This window comes from Hylobates moloch, unplaced genomic scaffold, assembly GCF_009828535.3.
Source record: "Hylobates moloch isolate HMO894 unplaced genomic scaffold, HMol_V3 SCAFFOLD_7, whole genome shotgun sequence".
NCBI classification, from domain to species: Eukaryota; Metazoa; Chordata; class Mammalia; order Primates; family Hylobatidae; genus Hylobates; species Hylobates moloch.
The window spans coordinates 47,153,709-47,168,410 of record NW_026652282.1 but is presented as its reverse complement, the minus strand read 5'-3'; the positions used below and the strand labels follow the sequence as shown (position 1 = coordinate 47,168,410).

The window sequence follows — 14,702 nt, the reverse complement described above, 5'->3', positions numbered from 1 at the left end:
TTTTTTTTTTTTTGAGATGAAGTCTCACTCTTGTCCCCCAGACTGGAGTGCAATGGCGCAATCTTGGTTCACTGCAACCTCTGCCTTTCGGGTTCAAACGGTTCTCCTGCCTCGGCCTCCCAAGTAGCTGGGATTACAGGTGCCTGCCACCACATCCAGCTAATTTTTGTATTTTTAGTAGAAACAGGGCTTCACCATGCTGGCCAGGCTGGTCTTGAACTCCAGACGTCAGGTGATCCGCCCACCTCGGCCTCCCAAAGTGATGGGATTACCGGCGTGAGCCACCACGCCTGGCCTAATTTTTGTATTTTTAGTAGAGATGGGATTTAGTAGGGATGGCCAGACTGGTCTCAAACTCCTGACCTCAGATGATCCTCCCGCCTTGGCCTCCCAAAGTGTTGGGATTATAGGTGTGAGCCACCGCGCCCAGCCTGAAGTACATTCTTTAGTTCAGTGTTTCATGCCCCCAACCTTCTTTCACCCCAGCTACCAGAGTGGTCCTCCTAAATACCAATCTGGCCTGGTTAGTCCCTTGCTTCAAACCCTTCTACAGCTTCCCATTGCTCAGAGTCAAAGCTAAGCTTGACTGCTTTGATTCCACCACTTCTCCCACTGCATGGGTGATGCCCCATTCCCCCCGAAATCCATGCACTTTCACCCTCTTGATTTAACTGTGCTTAGGCAGCTCCTCTGCTTGGAATGTTTTTTCCTCCCTTTCCAAGTGGTAAGCACTCATTCCTCTTTCAAGACTCAGTTCAAGTGTCCCATCCTCTATAAAGGCTTTCCCACCCCAGGGAGAACCATCTAATACTTCCTATATGCTCACTTTGCCTCACCTAGACTTCCATTATGTCATCTTCCATACTTAGTGCGCTTAACCGCTTACTTATCTGAGTTCCCAATTAAGCCAAGAATTCCTGGAGGGCATGTATATCTAATTCCCAGAACCTAGCACAGGGCCTGACACATGACAGGAATTCAACATATGCCTGCTGAACAAATGGATGGAAAAATGATGCATGGGTGAATACAGGAAAGCGCAAATGAACTGGTAAATGCTTACATTAATGCATTAATGAATAAGTGAGTGAAGTTGTGAGTTAGTGCATATATAAGGTAATGAATAAAAGAGTGGATGAATGAATGATAAAAATAAGTCAAGTAAGTCAGTGTAAGGTGCCCATGCCAGTAAGGCAGGAAAGGACGAGTGAATTCCCACCTCTATGTCTTGCTTCAAACCCACCAGAAGACCTCCTGCCCTGCTTTCCACTCATCTAAACTGCACACCAGTGTTAACCTTTCAGATTCCAAGGAACAAAGACACACTCAGGTTACTGATGGGGATTTATTAAAGCATTCACAGGGAAATAAGGAAGACAAGAACAGCTACACAGGCAGCCTCATGGAAGAACAGAAACTTGAAAATGGTTCATGATCCAAAGCAGCTCTAGAGCCTGGCTTATCTTGTCACCCCCTCAGCTGCAGGCATCTGTTGCTCCCTTCTCTAGTGCTTCCCAAATTGGTGACTCAACTCCTTTCTGGCTGTATTTATACTCCTCCTACTGCTACTGACTAACTTCTTTCTGCCCCCCTCGATGCTAGCCCATGGCTTTTTCTGCCTCATGGGTCCTGCAGCTTCATGGCTCCCGGCGCTTCAGTTCCTATTAATCCATGGCTTTTCTACATTGTAGCTCCTGCTGCCTCTTCCATTCCTGTTGCCATGTTGCCACATGGTTCTGGCTACTTTGTGGTTCTTGCAGTCTGATCGCTTCTACTGTCTCACGATCTTATCTATTCAAGCCTTCTGCTGCTTTGTGGATCTCATAGTCAGTTTTGTCTCATGGTTTCTATTCCTCGTGGCTCCTATTGCTTCATGGCTTCTGCGTCCTTTTAGCCCATTGTTGCCTTGCTGCTTCATGGCTTCTGCCACCCTGTGGCTCCGTGATCTCATTATACAAATGTCTCATGACCTCTGCTTACTTATGGTTTCTGCAGCTTTCTCTTTGCTTTTGCTGTTTAGTTTCTGGCCACCCCTCATCCACCACCACTAATGTCTCATTAAATTCTAATTAACTGTTCACTTCTTCTGAATATCTCACATTCCGCCTCCCTGAAAGATCTGGTTGTTTCATGTGTTTGCCATTTGATACATGCCACCCCTGTAAGGTGGAGTCCTTATGCCAGTCCAGCTAATAGGCCACTGGCCAGCCTAGAGATTGGTTGCCCTTGAATCAGACACTATCCACATCTAGCTATCTGTGGCCAGGATTGTGAGGTCACATGGTACAGAGCATGGCAACTTATGCTAAAGAAACCCCTTAGAAGGGACTGCAAGCATGGCAGGTTTGCTAAGGGTTTCCAGAAAGGGGCAGTGTAATTGGCAAGCATCTTGCTTGACCTGTCCAATACATCGACCTTCAAGGTTCAACCTAAGTCCCACCTTCTCCCTGACCACCTCTGCCTGTCCTGATCTACAATGGGATAGATCAAGATCAAGACTCTAGAGATGACATAGAAAGGAAACCTAGGTTCCATTTCTGGCTCCAACACTTCCTAGCAGTGGGACCTCAGGAAGTTAATTCCCCTCTAAGGACCTCAGAAGGGGTTTGGGCAGTCTTCCTTTACAAGTCTGACATTCTGGGTATCTCACTGTAAGTTATTGTATAAGAGATGTGACTCTTACCTGGCAAAGCCCTCAAAAACATCTCTTGAGGTAGGAAAGAGGGAGTCAGAGTCCTGGCTTGGAAGAGCCTTACTGCACACTGGAGGTGCTTAGCCAAGATTTATTCAACTGGATGAATGAATCAATGGCTTGTGGAGGGGTGGGGAGTGGGGGGGCAGTGAGAGACCACACAGCACACAAAATGTCTAACTTGAGGAATTCCAGTTGCTGAGGAGGATGTAAGGAGATTCTGTTTCAGAGATGGATAAGGAAAGAGATGACTGGGACAGGGTAGGAATCACGGCTATTCATGGGTACTCATTCTATCCTCTCAGTCACCCTCCACATCCAATAATCAGTCATTAAGTTATCATCTTCCCTTAACAGTTCACACCTTAACACCTCCAATCTATTCCTACTGGCCTTTGCCTTAGTGCAGGCCTCCTGGTCTTTTTCCAGTCTCCTAACTAATCTTGTCATCTCCATTCGCTCTCTCACAAATGGATTCACTCATGCATTCATTCATTCAGAAACTTTACTGGGTGCCTCTTTTGTGTCAGGCACTGTGCTTTTTTGCAGGGGCTATACTGGTAAGCAAAATATCCCCAGGCTCACCCTTGTGGTGCCTAAAGCTTATTCAGAGACAAAATAAGCAAATATAGTAGTGTAAGAAGCTAATTAACAGGGAAACTACAGGCACGGGCACATACAGCATGAACATCTAACCTAATCTGTTTTCCATCCTGGTTGGCCAGCCAGCCAGAAACAGGTTAAGTTCACATCTTATCTGGAGTCCCCCTATTAAAAACCATTTCATGACTCCCTCACTGCCTTCAAGCTATGGTTTCCAAATCTGGCTGTACCCTAGTCATGTGGTAACCTTTATAAGCCTTCAAGATTCCAAATCCTCACCCCAGACTTACTGCATGTTTTAGAGGCCAGGGCCCAGAAGGCCCTACCTGTTTGTGGTATACAGCCAGTTTGGGAACCACACTGTCCTACAAGACAAATCTGAATTCTGTAGCCATGCATTTATGAACCTCTTCCAATCTGGTTCCTCTCTACCTTTTCTTGCTGCTTTTCCCCCACCCCAGGAATCTTCATGCTTCAGTATTTGTTTTGCTGTTTCTTGCCTTCATGTCTTCATGTATACTGTTTCCAGTATCTGGAAATTCCTTCTACTTCCTCAACTGGCTAATTCCTACCAGTCCCTCAAGACTCAGTTCAGGTGTCACCACCTAGACTACAGGATGCCTTCTCTGAATCTTCACATAAGCTAGATGTTTTTCCTGTGCTCCTGTCACAGTGTTGATCATACTGTATGGTTAATGGCTGTTTTACAAATTGTTTCCCCAACTAGACAGTGAGCTCAAAGGCAGGATAAAGATTTGACTCATCTTTGTGCTCCTGGTGTACAACACTGTGATTTCCAGAGGGAAGTGCCCAATTAAACTTAGATACTGTTGTGGAGTACTCTTCAACTCCCTACAGCAAGGCTACTGCGTCCACAGTATGAGGGAGTCAAACTAGTTCCTCCAACAAGCCCTAGGGAATCTACTCGGATCCAGCTTGCTCTTGGAAACACTGTGGTGCCCGGCCTCCCGCGAGCATAGCCTTCATTGACAACAGTTGCCCTGTGATGCCAGGAGGTGGTGGGGCACGACAGGAGAGAGCAGGGGGCAAGCACTAAATAGATCCGAGTGGAAGTCTAGGCTCTGCCACTAAACCAGTGGAATCTTGGACAAGTCACCTCACCTCCTGGATCCTCAGGACTTAAGTCCCCAAAGCTCCTTTGTAGCACATGTGTTCCTGTGTGCCAGGGCCTTAGCCTAAGGCATCTCATGTAATCCTTTTTATCCTGTGAGGTAGGGGTTAGTTATCTGGGTTATTATCCACGCCTGCTGAATCAGATTTCCAGAGGCGGGACCAGAGCAATTTATTTTTAAAGAGCTCTACATCCTTTGGATGTGGGGGGTGCAAGCAGGGAACTGCTGCTTCTCATTATAAGCCCTTCTGTACTATTTTATTTTTTTATCTGTGTATATATTGCTTTACTTTTTAAAAAGGAAAAAGAAAAAGCTTTACAAACGATTCTGATGTGCAGCCAAGGTTGATAACCACCTGTACAGTGGAGAAAGCACTTGAATGACTTGGAAGACCTGGGTTCAAACCTTTTTGGGCCTCAGTTTCCTTATCTGTAAAGTGGGGAGAATAGCAAAGGTGACCTTTAAAGGGCTGTGAATGATCTAGATGCCAGCCAAATTGCTTCATATATATTTAATTTTCTCTTTGCTTCACTACTGCAAGGTAGGTGTTTATTATCTCCTTTTACAGATGTGGAAACTTAGGCTCAGAGGCGAAGTAACTTGCACAAGTTTCTACAGCTAGAATTTGAACCAGGTCTGACCCCCAAATTGTGCTCGTCCATAAAGGCCAGCATTTGCCAAATTATGGCACACAGTACCACCAGTGGTACGTGACTTCTTTGGTTGAAAACAGACAAATTTATTTTGTTTTGATAGTTATGTCTTTTAATATGTATTAGAAAAATACATAATTAGCACACATCAAACCTGTGATTTCACAGATATCACTACTTGGGATGAAAATGATATAGGATAACAATGTTAGACTTCAGATCAACCTCAAGAAAAATACTGAGTAAATAGTACAGGAGGGCAATTTGGAAGTATTAAAAACCAATATATAAATATCCTATGACTTTGCAATTCCACTTCTAGGAATCAACCCTAGGTAAACTTTCACACATACACTTTCACACAGGCATAGGGATGCTCCTGTGTAGTATTTTGTAATAGCAAAACCTAAAAACAGTCTTAATGTCCATCACAAGAGAAATGCATAAGTAAAATGTGGTAATCATATGATGACAATCTATACAGCAATTACAGAAGATGGATTGAGCTACATTAAGTAACATGCACAGATCTCAAAAACATCGTTAAGCAAACAAATTGCTAAACAATTCAATATATCATTTGCATTAAACACACAATATTTCCAATGAGTTCACATATGTACGTACAAGCATTAAAACAAAGTCTAAATGGAAGTACAACAAACAGCCACTAAGAGGGGAAGGATCAAGAGGGGGAGTGGTTGGTAGCTGAATGAAACTATCTTCAACAATCTAATTTCTCAAAAGGAGAATGAATTCATGCATTATTTGGGTAATTAGAATGGACTTAACTTTCAAAAAGCAATATACAGATTGGAATTAAAGTGTGATGGTGTATGTGAATGAGTAAAGGCTGAGCTCATCGCACCCGGCTTTGCTGCCTCTGCATGATCCTTACAGCTAATGAGGTTAGTTCCTAAAATGAACCTCACACGTGTTAGGCTGGGATGTGGCCCAGGATACCTCTCCCCTATTTCCTCACAACCCAGATTGGGGCTCAGGCACCCGGTTACCAGACATGATTGAAGCTACAGGTTTCCTCAGGCCCTCCACTTACCAGGTAGACCCCATCAGTGCCCTGAAACTTTCCCAGTCAGCAGGGCATTCAGCACCTTCCAGATTTGGAGGCTTCTTCTGTCCCTAATAGCTGGGATCAGAAGCTCTCAGGGGTCCAGGCATGAGGGTTATATTCTGAGGGGTCGGCACCTAGTGGGCTCCACGAAGGGATAAGGCCTCCAGTGAGGAGCTTGACATCATTAAATCCTATGAGGTAGGTAATATTGTTAGCCCCATTTTACAGATGAGGAAACTGAGGCACAGAAGGTCAAATGACTTGCCCAAGGTCAAACAACTAGTAAGTGATAAAAAGTGGGACCAGAACCCCTAACTGTCTGTCCCCAGAGCTCATGCTCCACTCCTAGTGCCTGACCAAATCCTACCAATTTGTCAAGGTCTAGCTTAAATGTGACCTCCAGGAAGCCTAGAGGGGATTACCCTCTTCTCAAATTCAAAGTACATATGACATTCAGCTAACTATAGTCATTCATGAACCCACTGTATCTCCTTACTAGGAGGGTAGAGGTCATGTCTGATTCAACTCTGTATTCCAAGCACAGAGCCTGACAAATAGAGGGTGTTCGGTATGTGTCTGATGAATACATAAATGAATGAATACACAAATGAGTGAATGAAGGCAGTTTCAGGTAACTGCCTAAGTCTCCTATGAGGTCCTGAGTACCTTTGCCCAGCTCAGGGGTGCTGTCATCCTAAGCTCTCTTGGAATCAAATTCAGCCTAGGCTCCTTCTAAAACAGGTCTCCAATATCCTTTATTATTTTGCAAACATACTCACATGCACACATGCGGATACATACATACACACATACATACCCACACACACAGTGGGCAAGAGGCCCAAGGGGCCCACGATTATGGGTGATGAGGGGGAGGAAGGGGGTGTGTGTGATGAACAGATGGCCCTGTTCAGCTCAGCACCTCCTTTCAGAGGCCAGAATACTCCCTGTCATTCAGGAATTTTTGCTCCAGACCTAACATCACCTCTGTTCCTCTTCATGCTTGATTAGCAGTGCCTAAATCCCATGACTACACCAAAAAGGGCCAGGAGGCAGGGGGAAGGTTGGGAGTCAAATATCCAGAGATTGGGAGAGGGACAGCTTAGGGATCCAGACAGGGCGGGAGGGCAGAACTACTGCTACTGCTCATTGGGGTTGGGGTTGGCATCTGGGTACTTGGTGAGGTCGAAGGTCAGGACTTTGCTGATCACACAGTCCCCTTGCTGAAGGAGGAGGGAGAAAAAGAAAAATAAAATTGTAAGGAGAGAATTAAGAGGGGTCTAGTGCCCCAGGACCAGGGGCCTCAAACCCTCCTCCCTACATACCTGCCCAAAGCCCAGTCAATGGTTCTCTCTGGGTGTGAGAGGATATGCTCAGTCCCATGTGCCTTCTCTCCCTGCCTACTTCTGTACTCTCCTCCTTTCTCCACTGTCTGGCTGCCTCTGCCTACCTTTCCACCTGTCCCCAAATGCAATGGCCCTGCCTGGCTGGGCTGGCTAAGCCTCCAGAGGCAGGGCTCCAACAAGCCCAAATGGCCATTCAGGACCTGATTCCCTATGCTCCCCCACCTCCTCTCCCCTCCATTGCAGCCTTCCTTTCCTGCCCTGGGAAATCAGGCAGGGAGTAGGACTGGCTCCTGAGCCAGGCCCGCCCTACCTCAGGATAGACTCCAATGAGGCTCTCGGCCTTGGTGTAGAACTCCTCCTTGAGAGAGATGACGATGGCCTGGAAGTTGCAAGTCGACTGCTCCTTGATGTAATTTGCCACCTGTGGGAAAGGCCACCAGGCACTTAGCAAGGCTCAAATCTTAACAGTCCCCTGTATTTTCCAGCCACAACCAAAAGGCAGAAGAGGTAGGGTAGGGAGAAGAAGGTGGGGAAAAGAGAGGTTGAGAGAAGGAGACTACTGACTACCACAGCATGGATGACTCTGGGCCCAGCCTCCCAGGCACAGAGAACAGGCAGCAGGAACGGCTAGGGCACACTCAGGAGTTGCTCCCTGAAACCCAGCCCCGACCTGGGGGCATCCCTCCCAGGCCCCACTTTCTTTGCACCCACCTTGCCAATGTTGGTGTTATCCAAGGCAGCATCGATCTCATCCAGGACGAAGAAGGGGGCTGGCTTGTAGCTGGGAGGGAACCAGTAGGTGAGCTGACACTGAGGCGGGGAGGGGGTGGCAAGGCGGGGTGGGACAGCCCCAGGGCCCATCAAACAGGCCAGCTTCCCACTCCACTTCTTCAGAGACTTAAAAACCCAGGTCTCAAAGTTGCCTGAAAGTTCCCTAAAAGCCAACACATCAACAAAGCCCTCCCCTCTGCACTCAGCCCTGTGTTCCAGGTTCCTACAGAACCACAAGAAGACATGGTCCCCTCAGGAGCTTCCAGGCTGGCTGGGGAGATAAAGCTGTCCAAGGTTCTAGTCGTAATGACAGAGCTACCTAGAGGTCCACCCCATTCCAACACACGCCATCACAGCATGCTCTGTCATGCCTCCTTGCCTCTGCACATGCTGAACCCTCAGCCTAGAATGCCTGCTGGTCTCCCTGGCACACTTCTACTCATCCTTTACATCTCCTGCTCAAGTGGCACCTGTCATTAAAAGTCTTCCCTGGCCTACCCATACCCTCCCCACAGACTGGGTTAAGTGTACCTCCTCTGTGTATCCATTGCACCCATGCTCACCCGGTTATAACACTTAGCACATGTCTGTTTATGTGTCTGGCTTCTACCAGACTGTGAGCTCCTCGAGGCCAGAGACCCTGTCTGATACATCTGTGTCCCTAATCCCTCCGCAGGATCTGGTACAGAGCAGCACACAAGAAATTGATGCTGTACAATCAAGCAATATAAGTTGCGGGAGTCAGACTCAAGTACTACTGGCATTCAGGAGGGGAAGGTCAGGGTATGCCACAGTGATCAAGGAGGGCTTCCTAAAGGAAGGGGAGGAGAATGAGGAAGGGTGAAGGGGTGAAAGGTGATGATCAAGCTAGATTTACATGGAAAGGGATTATTAGCCAGCAACCTTGTGAGCAAAAGCCTGGAGGCGGAACTGAATACATGCAGAGGCCGGTAAGGACATGCTGAGCAGATGAGGGTGGATGGGGAAGACAGGTCCAGAAAAACCAAAGCCAGATATGCTGCAGTAGATAGTGAAACAGGGATACAATCCAGATTCCACCAAACCATCTTCACCTTCACAGATTTCTGCATATCCTTGGGCCCCAGAGCCTCTGGTGGCCTCAGTTGAGTCTCTTCATCAACTGCCCTAGGGGATCAGCCTTACCTGTGGATGGCAAAGAGCAGGGCCAGAGCTGCCACTGTCTTCTCCCCCCCTGACAAGTTGTCCATAGGCCGGAAGCGTTTCCCAGGAGCCACACAGTTGTAGTTGATGCCATCCAAGTAGGGCTCTTCAGGGTTCTCAGGGCCCAGGAATGCCTAGAGGAAGGCAGATGGGTCAGGATCTGTATCTAAGTCTGGATGGAGACAGGGACAGGAAGCCTAGAGGGAAGGACAACTGAAGATGGTAGCAGCTGGTTGGGTAAGGGGCTCCAGCCTACCTGGGCACTGCTATTGCGGGACAGGGCCTTATAGATCTCATCAATGTTGGTAGCCACAGATTCAAAACAAGCATTGAAGCGGTCAAAGCGCTCCTTCTTGATCTGTTCGAATGCCTGCTTGGCCTTCTTTGCTCGCTTTCGGGCTGCTTCAAACTCTGCCAGAAAGAAAGACAGGAGACCCCTCAGTGCCCTGGCAAGAAGGACCTGCAAATGACAATCCAGAGCAAGGGACATCCCACCGAGAGAGGAATGCCTGAGGAGGGTCCCAGAAGGATGCGTATCTAGTGGACTGGCCATTGGATACAATGCAGAGTAAGAAACAGGGGCCTGGAGCCACACAAATATGGATTCCTCCCTGTGTTCTACCAGCAACCAGCTGTGTGACCTTGAACAGGTCATTTACTCTCTGGGAACCTCAGCAATTTTCCGTTCTATAAAGCAGGTGTAATAACCCCTACTGTTTAGGGCTCCTGGGAGTTTTAAGTAAGAAAATATGTCAGAACAGGAACTGCTGTGATGTACAGCAGGCCCGTGGCATACCTTTAGCCTCCTGTCCTCATCGTAGGCCCAAGTAGAAGGGTAAATCTTACCATCTGAGGTCTCCTGGAACTTGTCTCGGACACTTTCCAGCTTTTCCATGGCCTTCATGTTGGGGGCGGCAATACGCTGAAGCACACTCTGCTGCTCATTTAGCTTCTGCTGCAGTGTGTTCATCTCTTGCTTGATCTCTTCCTCAGCCTGGGCATCCTGTAAGCCCCAGGCCCAGCAACGTCAAGAAGGGCCTGGCCCCTGTGCCAAGGCCCCCACTGAAAGATGACTGACTGAGTGTGGCCTGGGCGCCTGCTCCTATACGGAGGGCAGGTTCTTCTTCTCCAGCTCGGTTCCTTCCACCAGATCCTACCCATAGTAACCATTCTCACCATCTCTGGAAATTATAGGCTGAGGCTGCTTTCTAATCTCTAGCCCTTCCCCCAGGCCCTGCCAACCTCTTTGTCTCTCAGGAGGAGCAGCTGGTGGTGCCTCTCTCTGGCTCTCAGCCCAGGCCATGAGCCAGTACCAACCCAGGATGACCTGGAGGCTCCCACGCTGGCCGCTTTGGACTCCACTTACAGCTCCACAATAAGTAAGGCAATTCACGTTTTCTGTTTAGATCACTACATTTGAGCAAATTCCATTTGAGTTTAGTTTTAGTTCTTATGGATATTGCAATGCATGTCTGGGCTTGTGCCTTTCTGCCACTTTCAGTCAATAAATATTTACTGAATGCCTACCAAGTGCCAGGCACTCGGGCCATCCTGTCCTGTGAGCCCTGGTTTCTGTGCTCACAGAGCTCAGGGGTCTAACAGAGGAATGCACATAAGTAAACAACCAGAATACTGTAGGATGAATGTGAAAACAATGATAGGCAGGCAGTGTTGAATCAGCACACAAGAAAGACACCTAACTCAGAGATCAGGAGATTGATAGTTCTTGAGTGGTGAATGTTAGTACTATTACGTTTAGTGAGCCTAGGGTATTTTGGGTATAAATAAGTATAAGTAGAGGGAGGGATCTCACTAGTGTATAGAATATGTGCCTGCATTGAGGTGTTCTGGTTGGTTACCTCATCGGGTGATAAAAATTAAGGTAGGCTTCCAGGAATATGTTTAAGCTAAGGACTACAGGATGAACAAGTGAAGACAGAGAAAAGGAATAGACTTTTTTTTTTTTTGGAGACAGAGTATCGCTCTATTACCCAGGCTGGAGTGCAATGGCATGATCTCTGGTCATTGCAAGCTCCCCTTCCCAGGCTCAAGTGATCCTCCCACCTCAGCCTCCCAAGTAGCCAGGACTACGGACATGCACAACCATGCCTGGCTAATTTTTGTAGAGACAGAGTTTCGCCATGTTGCCCAGGTTGGTCTCAAATTCCTGAGCTCAACTGATCCACCCATCTCAGCCTCCCTAAGTGCTGGGATTACAAGCGTGAGCCACCATGCCTGGCCAGGAAAAGACTTCTATGCAGTTGGGAGCATCACAAAAAATAGCCAGGGGAGGTTGCTCATGGTCCGTTCATCGAATTGAAAAGAACTCAAAAGAGAAAGCAAGCCAGGAATGGTGGCTCATGCCTTTAATCCCAGCATTTTGGGAGCCTGCCAGGAAAATCGCTTGAGAACAGGAATTTGAGACCAGCCTGGGCAAAATAGGGAGACTCTGTCTCTACAAAAATAAAAAAATTAGCCAGACATGGTGGCACATGCCTGTGGTCCCAGCTCCTTGGGAGGCTAAGGTGAGAGGACTGTTTAGGCACAGGAGATCAAGGCTGCAGTGAACTATGATGGTGCCACTGCACTCCAACCTGGATGACAGTGCGAGACCTTGTCTCAAAAAAAAAAAAAAAAAAGTAATCAACTTTAATAAACTTCAAAAGCTAAAATATATATATGGCAGTAGTAGAAATTGTGTGTGTATGTGCATGCGTACAAGCGTGTTGGAGGGCACAGAAAGAGAAGATGCTAGATAGACAAGTAGAAGCCAGATTATAAAGGGCCTTATAAGGTTTAGACGTTATCCTGAGAAAGGTGAGGTACCAGTGAATGATTTCAAGAATAATAAGGACATAAACTTATGTACATTTTAGAAAGCCCTTATGAAGATCTCTATACACTACTTTGGAGTGGTCTCCAGGATAGTGAATAGCTGGGACTACAGGCACCCGCTCGGCTAATTTTTTTTTGTATTTTTAGTAGAGATGGGGTTTCACCGTGTTAGCCAGGATAGTCTTGACCTCCTGACCTCGTGATCCGCCCGCCAAGGCCTCCCAAAGTGCTTGGGATTACAGGTGTGAGCCACCACGCCCGGTCCCAGGATAGATTTTTAAGTAAAATATGAAAGCTACACAATAGTGTATGCTATATTTTATAGAAGTGAAGGTAGAGGGAATACAAATATATTTGTATTTTAAACATATAACGACAAGAAAAAGAATAATCCAAAAACTAATTAAAGGGTTATCTATCGAGAAAGAGAGGTGAAGGGGACAGGAATGGAAGCAAGAATTCTCTTCATGTACCTTGTTTTATACTTTTGGTTTTAGAAACACATAAAGATGTTATATATAACTATTAAAGCAAAATTAAATCAAAATGTGAAAACCACTGGGTAGAAAATTGTTGGGGAACAAGATATTCACAAGATGCCAAAGCATCACTCTAAAGATTACTAATTAATGACAAAGGTAAAAGTGTACATTTAGCATTGAAAAACTTAGCAACTGACACTTTAACTGAGGGATCAAACTCAGTATCACTAATAATGGGCACATCCTGACATGATGTACCTCCTGGAAGGATGCCACATCAAGTTCACCAATGAAATGTTCTTGCCAAAAAATACTTAACATGAATCCATTGAGCCTCCAGACTGGATGAAATTTCCAATTTACATGAGATACAAGGGTTGGAAGAACAGGTTAAATAATATTGTAAAAAAAAAAAAAAGAATATATCCATAATGTGGGACATTTTCCAAGAAAACTCTCATAGACTCTTTAAAAGATCAATGCCATGAATAAAAGGTAAAGGGATAGCTCCATATTAAAAGAAACTAAAGAGACATAATAAATAAAAGAAATTCATAAATTTTGATTGGATACTAGTTCCAAAAAGAAAAAAAAAAACTACAAAAGACACTTTTAGAACATCTAGAGAAATTCAAATATGGGTTGAAGATTAAATATTATGAAACCTAATTATTCATTTTCTTAGGTACAATATGAAATTATGGTTAGGTAGGACAATCCCTTGCTCTTAGCATGCTGAAGTATTTAGGGCTGAAGTATCATGGCCACACTTCCTTCAAAAGGTTCAGCAAAAACAAAAAAACTGCAAGTAATGGGAGGCAAGAGGGAAGGAGGGGAAAGATAGGGGAAAGATGAGAGAAAAAGCAAATGTGGTAAAATATTCACTGGTGAATCTAAGGTGAAAGGCATATGAGTGTTCACTGTTCTAGTCTTTCAAGTTTTCCATAGGCTTGAAACATCTCAAAATTAAAGCTGGAAAAAAAAATCAAAATGCTAAAAAGAGTAACCCCTAAAAATGAAAAACAAACTAAAACAAAGAAACCTAACTATATATTAAGCTGGTTAGACACTCAGATAATTCTTTCAAATTACTTTAAAACATAGTAACACGACTATACATTCCCAATGAGGCTTTCCTTAGCTTAATAATAAAAAGAATCTCAGAAAATCTTAAACTATTTAAAATTACATTCGATAATCAAATTGTTACTAATAATATCTTTTTTTTTTTTTTTTTTTTGAGACGGAGTCTTGTTCTGTCGCCCAGGCTGGAGTGCAGCGGCGTGACCTCAGCTCACTGCAACCTCTCCCTCCCAGGTTCACACCATTCTCCTGCCTCAGCCTCCCGAGTAGCTAGGACTACAGGCTCCTGCCACGACACCCGGCTAATTTTTTGTATTTTTATTAGAGATGGGGTTTCACCCTCTTAGCCAGGATGGTCTCCATCTCCTGACCTTGTGATCCGCCCGCCTCGGCCTCCCAAAGTGCTGGGATTACAGGCGTGAGCCGCTGCGCCTGGCCCTTTTACTAATAATATCTTATTGTGATTTTTCAAACTAGTATATACAGAGTAGGATAAAGTAAATGTGTTATTATGTTAGTGTTGCTAGGAACTGAGATTTTCAGCAACGATAACTGGGAGACTCAAAAAGAAAATCAATGATGTTAAACTAAAATTTACAATTTCAATTCAAAGTATCAATATGAACTCATGATGCATTTTTCCTTCAAAATAAAAAAAAAACGCATTTAATAGCCCAATCTATTGAAAAGTTCTAGAAGCACTAACAAACCCAGCAATCATGAACACTCCAATATCCAGATGGTAGTTGCTAAATAATAGCATTTCCCACTAAAGGAAGTCAGAGCTTCCTGGAGAAATAGTTGATTCCAGGTCTGGATGGAAAATGGGGAGGATGAGCCTGGACATATT

The 14,702-nt window shown here is 45.5% G+C and overlaps 1 protein-coding gene across 1 annotated transcript; it reads right to left on the bottom strand.

Annotated features, from left to right (window-relative positions):
* Positions 1–92: 92 nt before the first annotated feature.
* LOC131383929 (structural maintenance of chromosomes protein 1A-like) lies at positions 93–10,457 on the bottom strand. The gene is made up of 6 exons (XM_058441666.1): positions 10,299–10,457; positions 9,709–9,863; positions 9,435–9,586; positions 8,211–8,280; positions 7,810–7,920; positions 93–7,376 (listed from the first exon to the last, which is right to left on the bottom strand). Exons 1-6 carry the CDS (start codon positions 10,420–10,422, stop codon positions 7,293–7,295), a joined length of 696 nt encoding a protein of 231 aa, XP_058297649.1. The 5' UTR covers positions 10,423–10,457; the 3' UTR covers positions 93–7,292.
* Between the last annotated feature and the right edge of the window lie 4,245 nt (positions 10,458–14,702).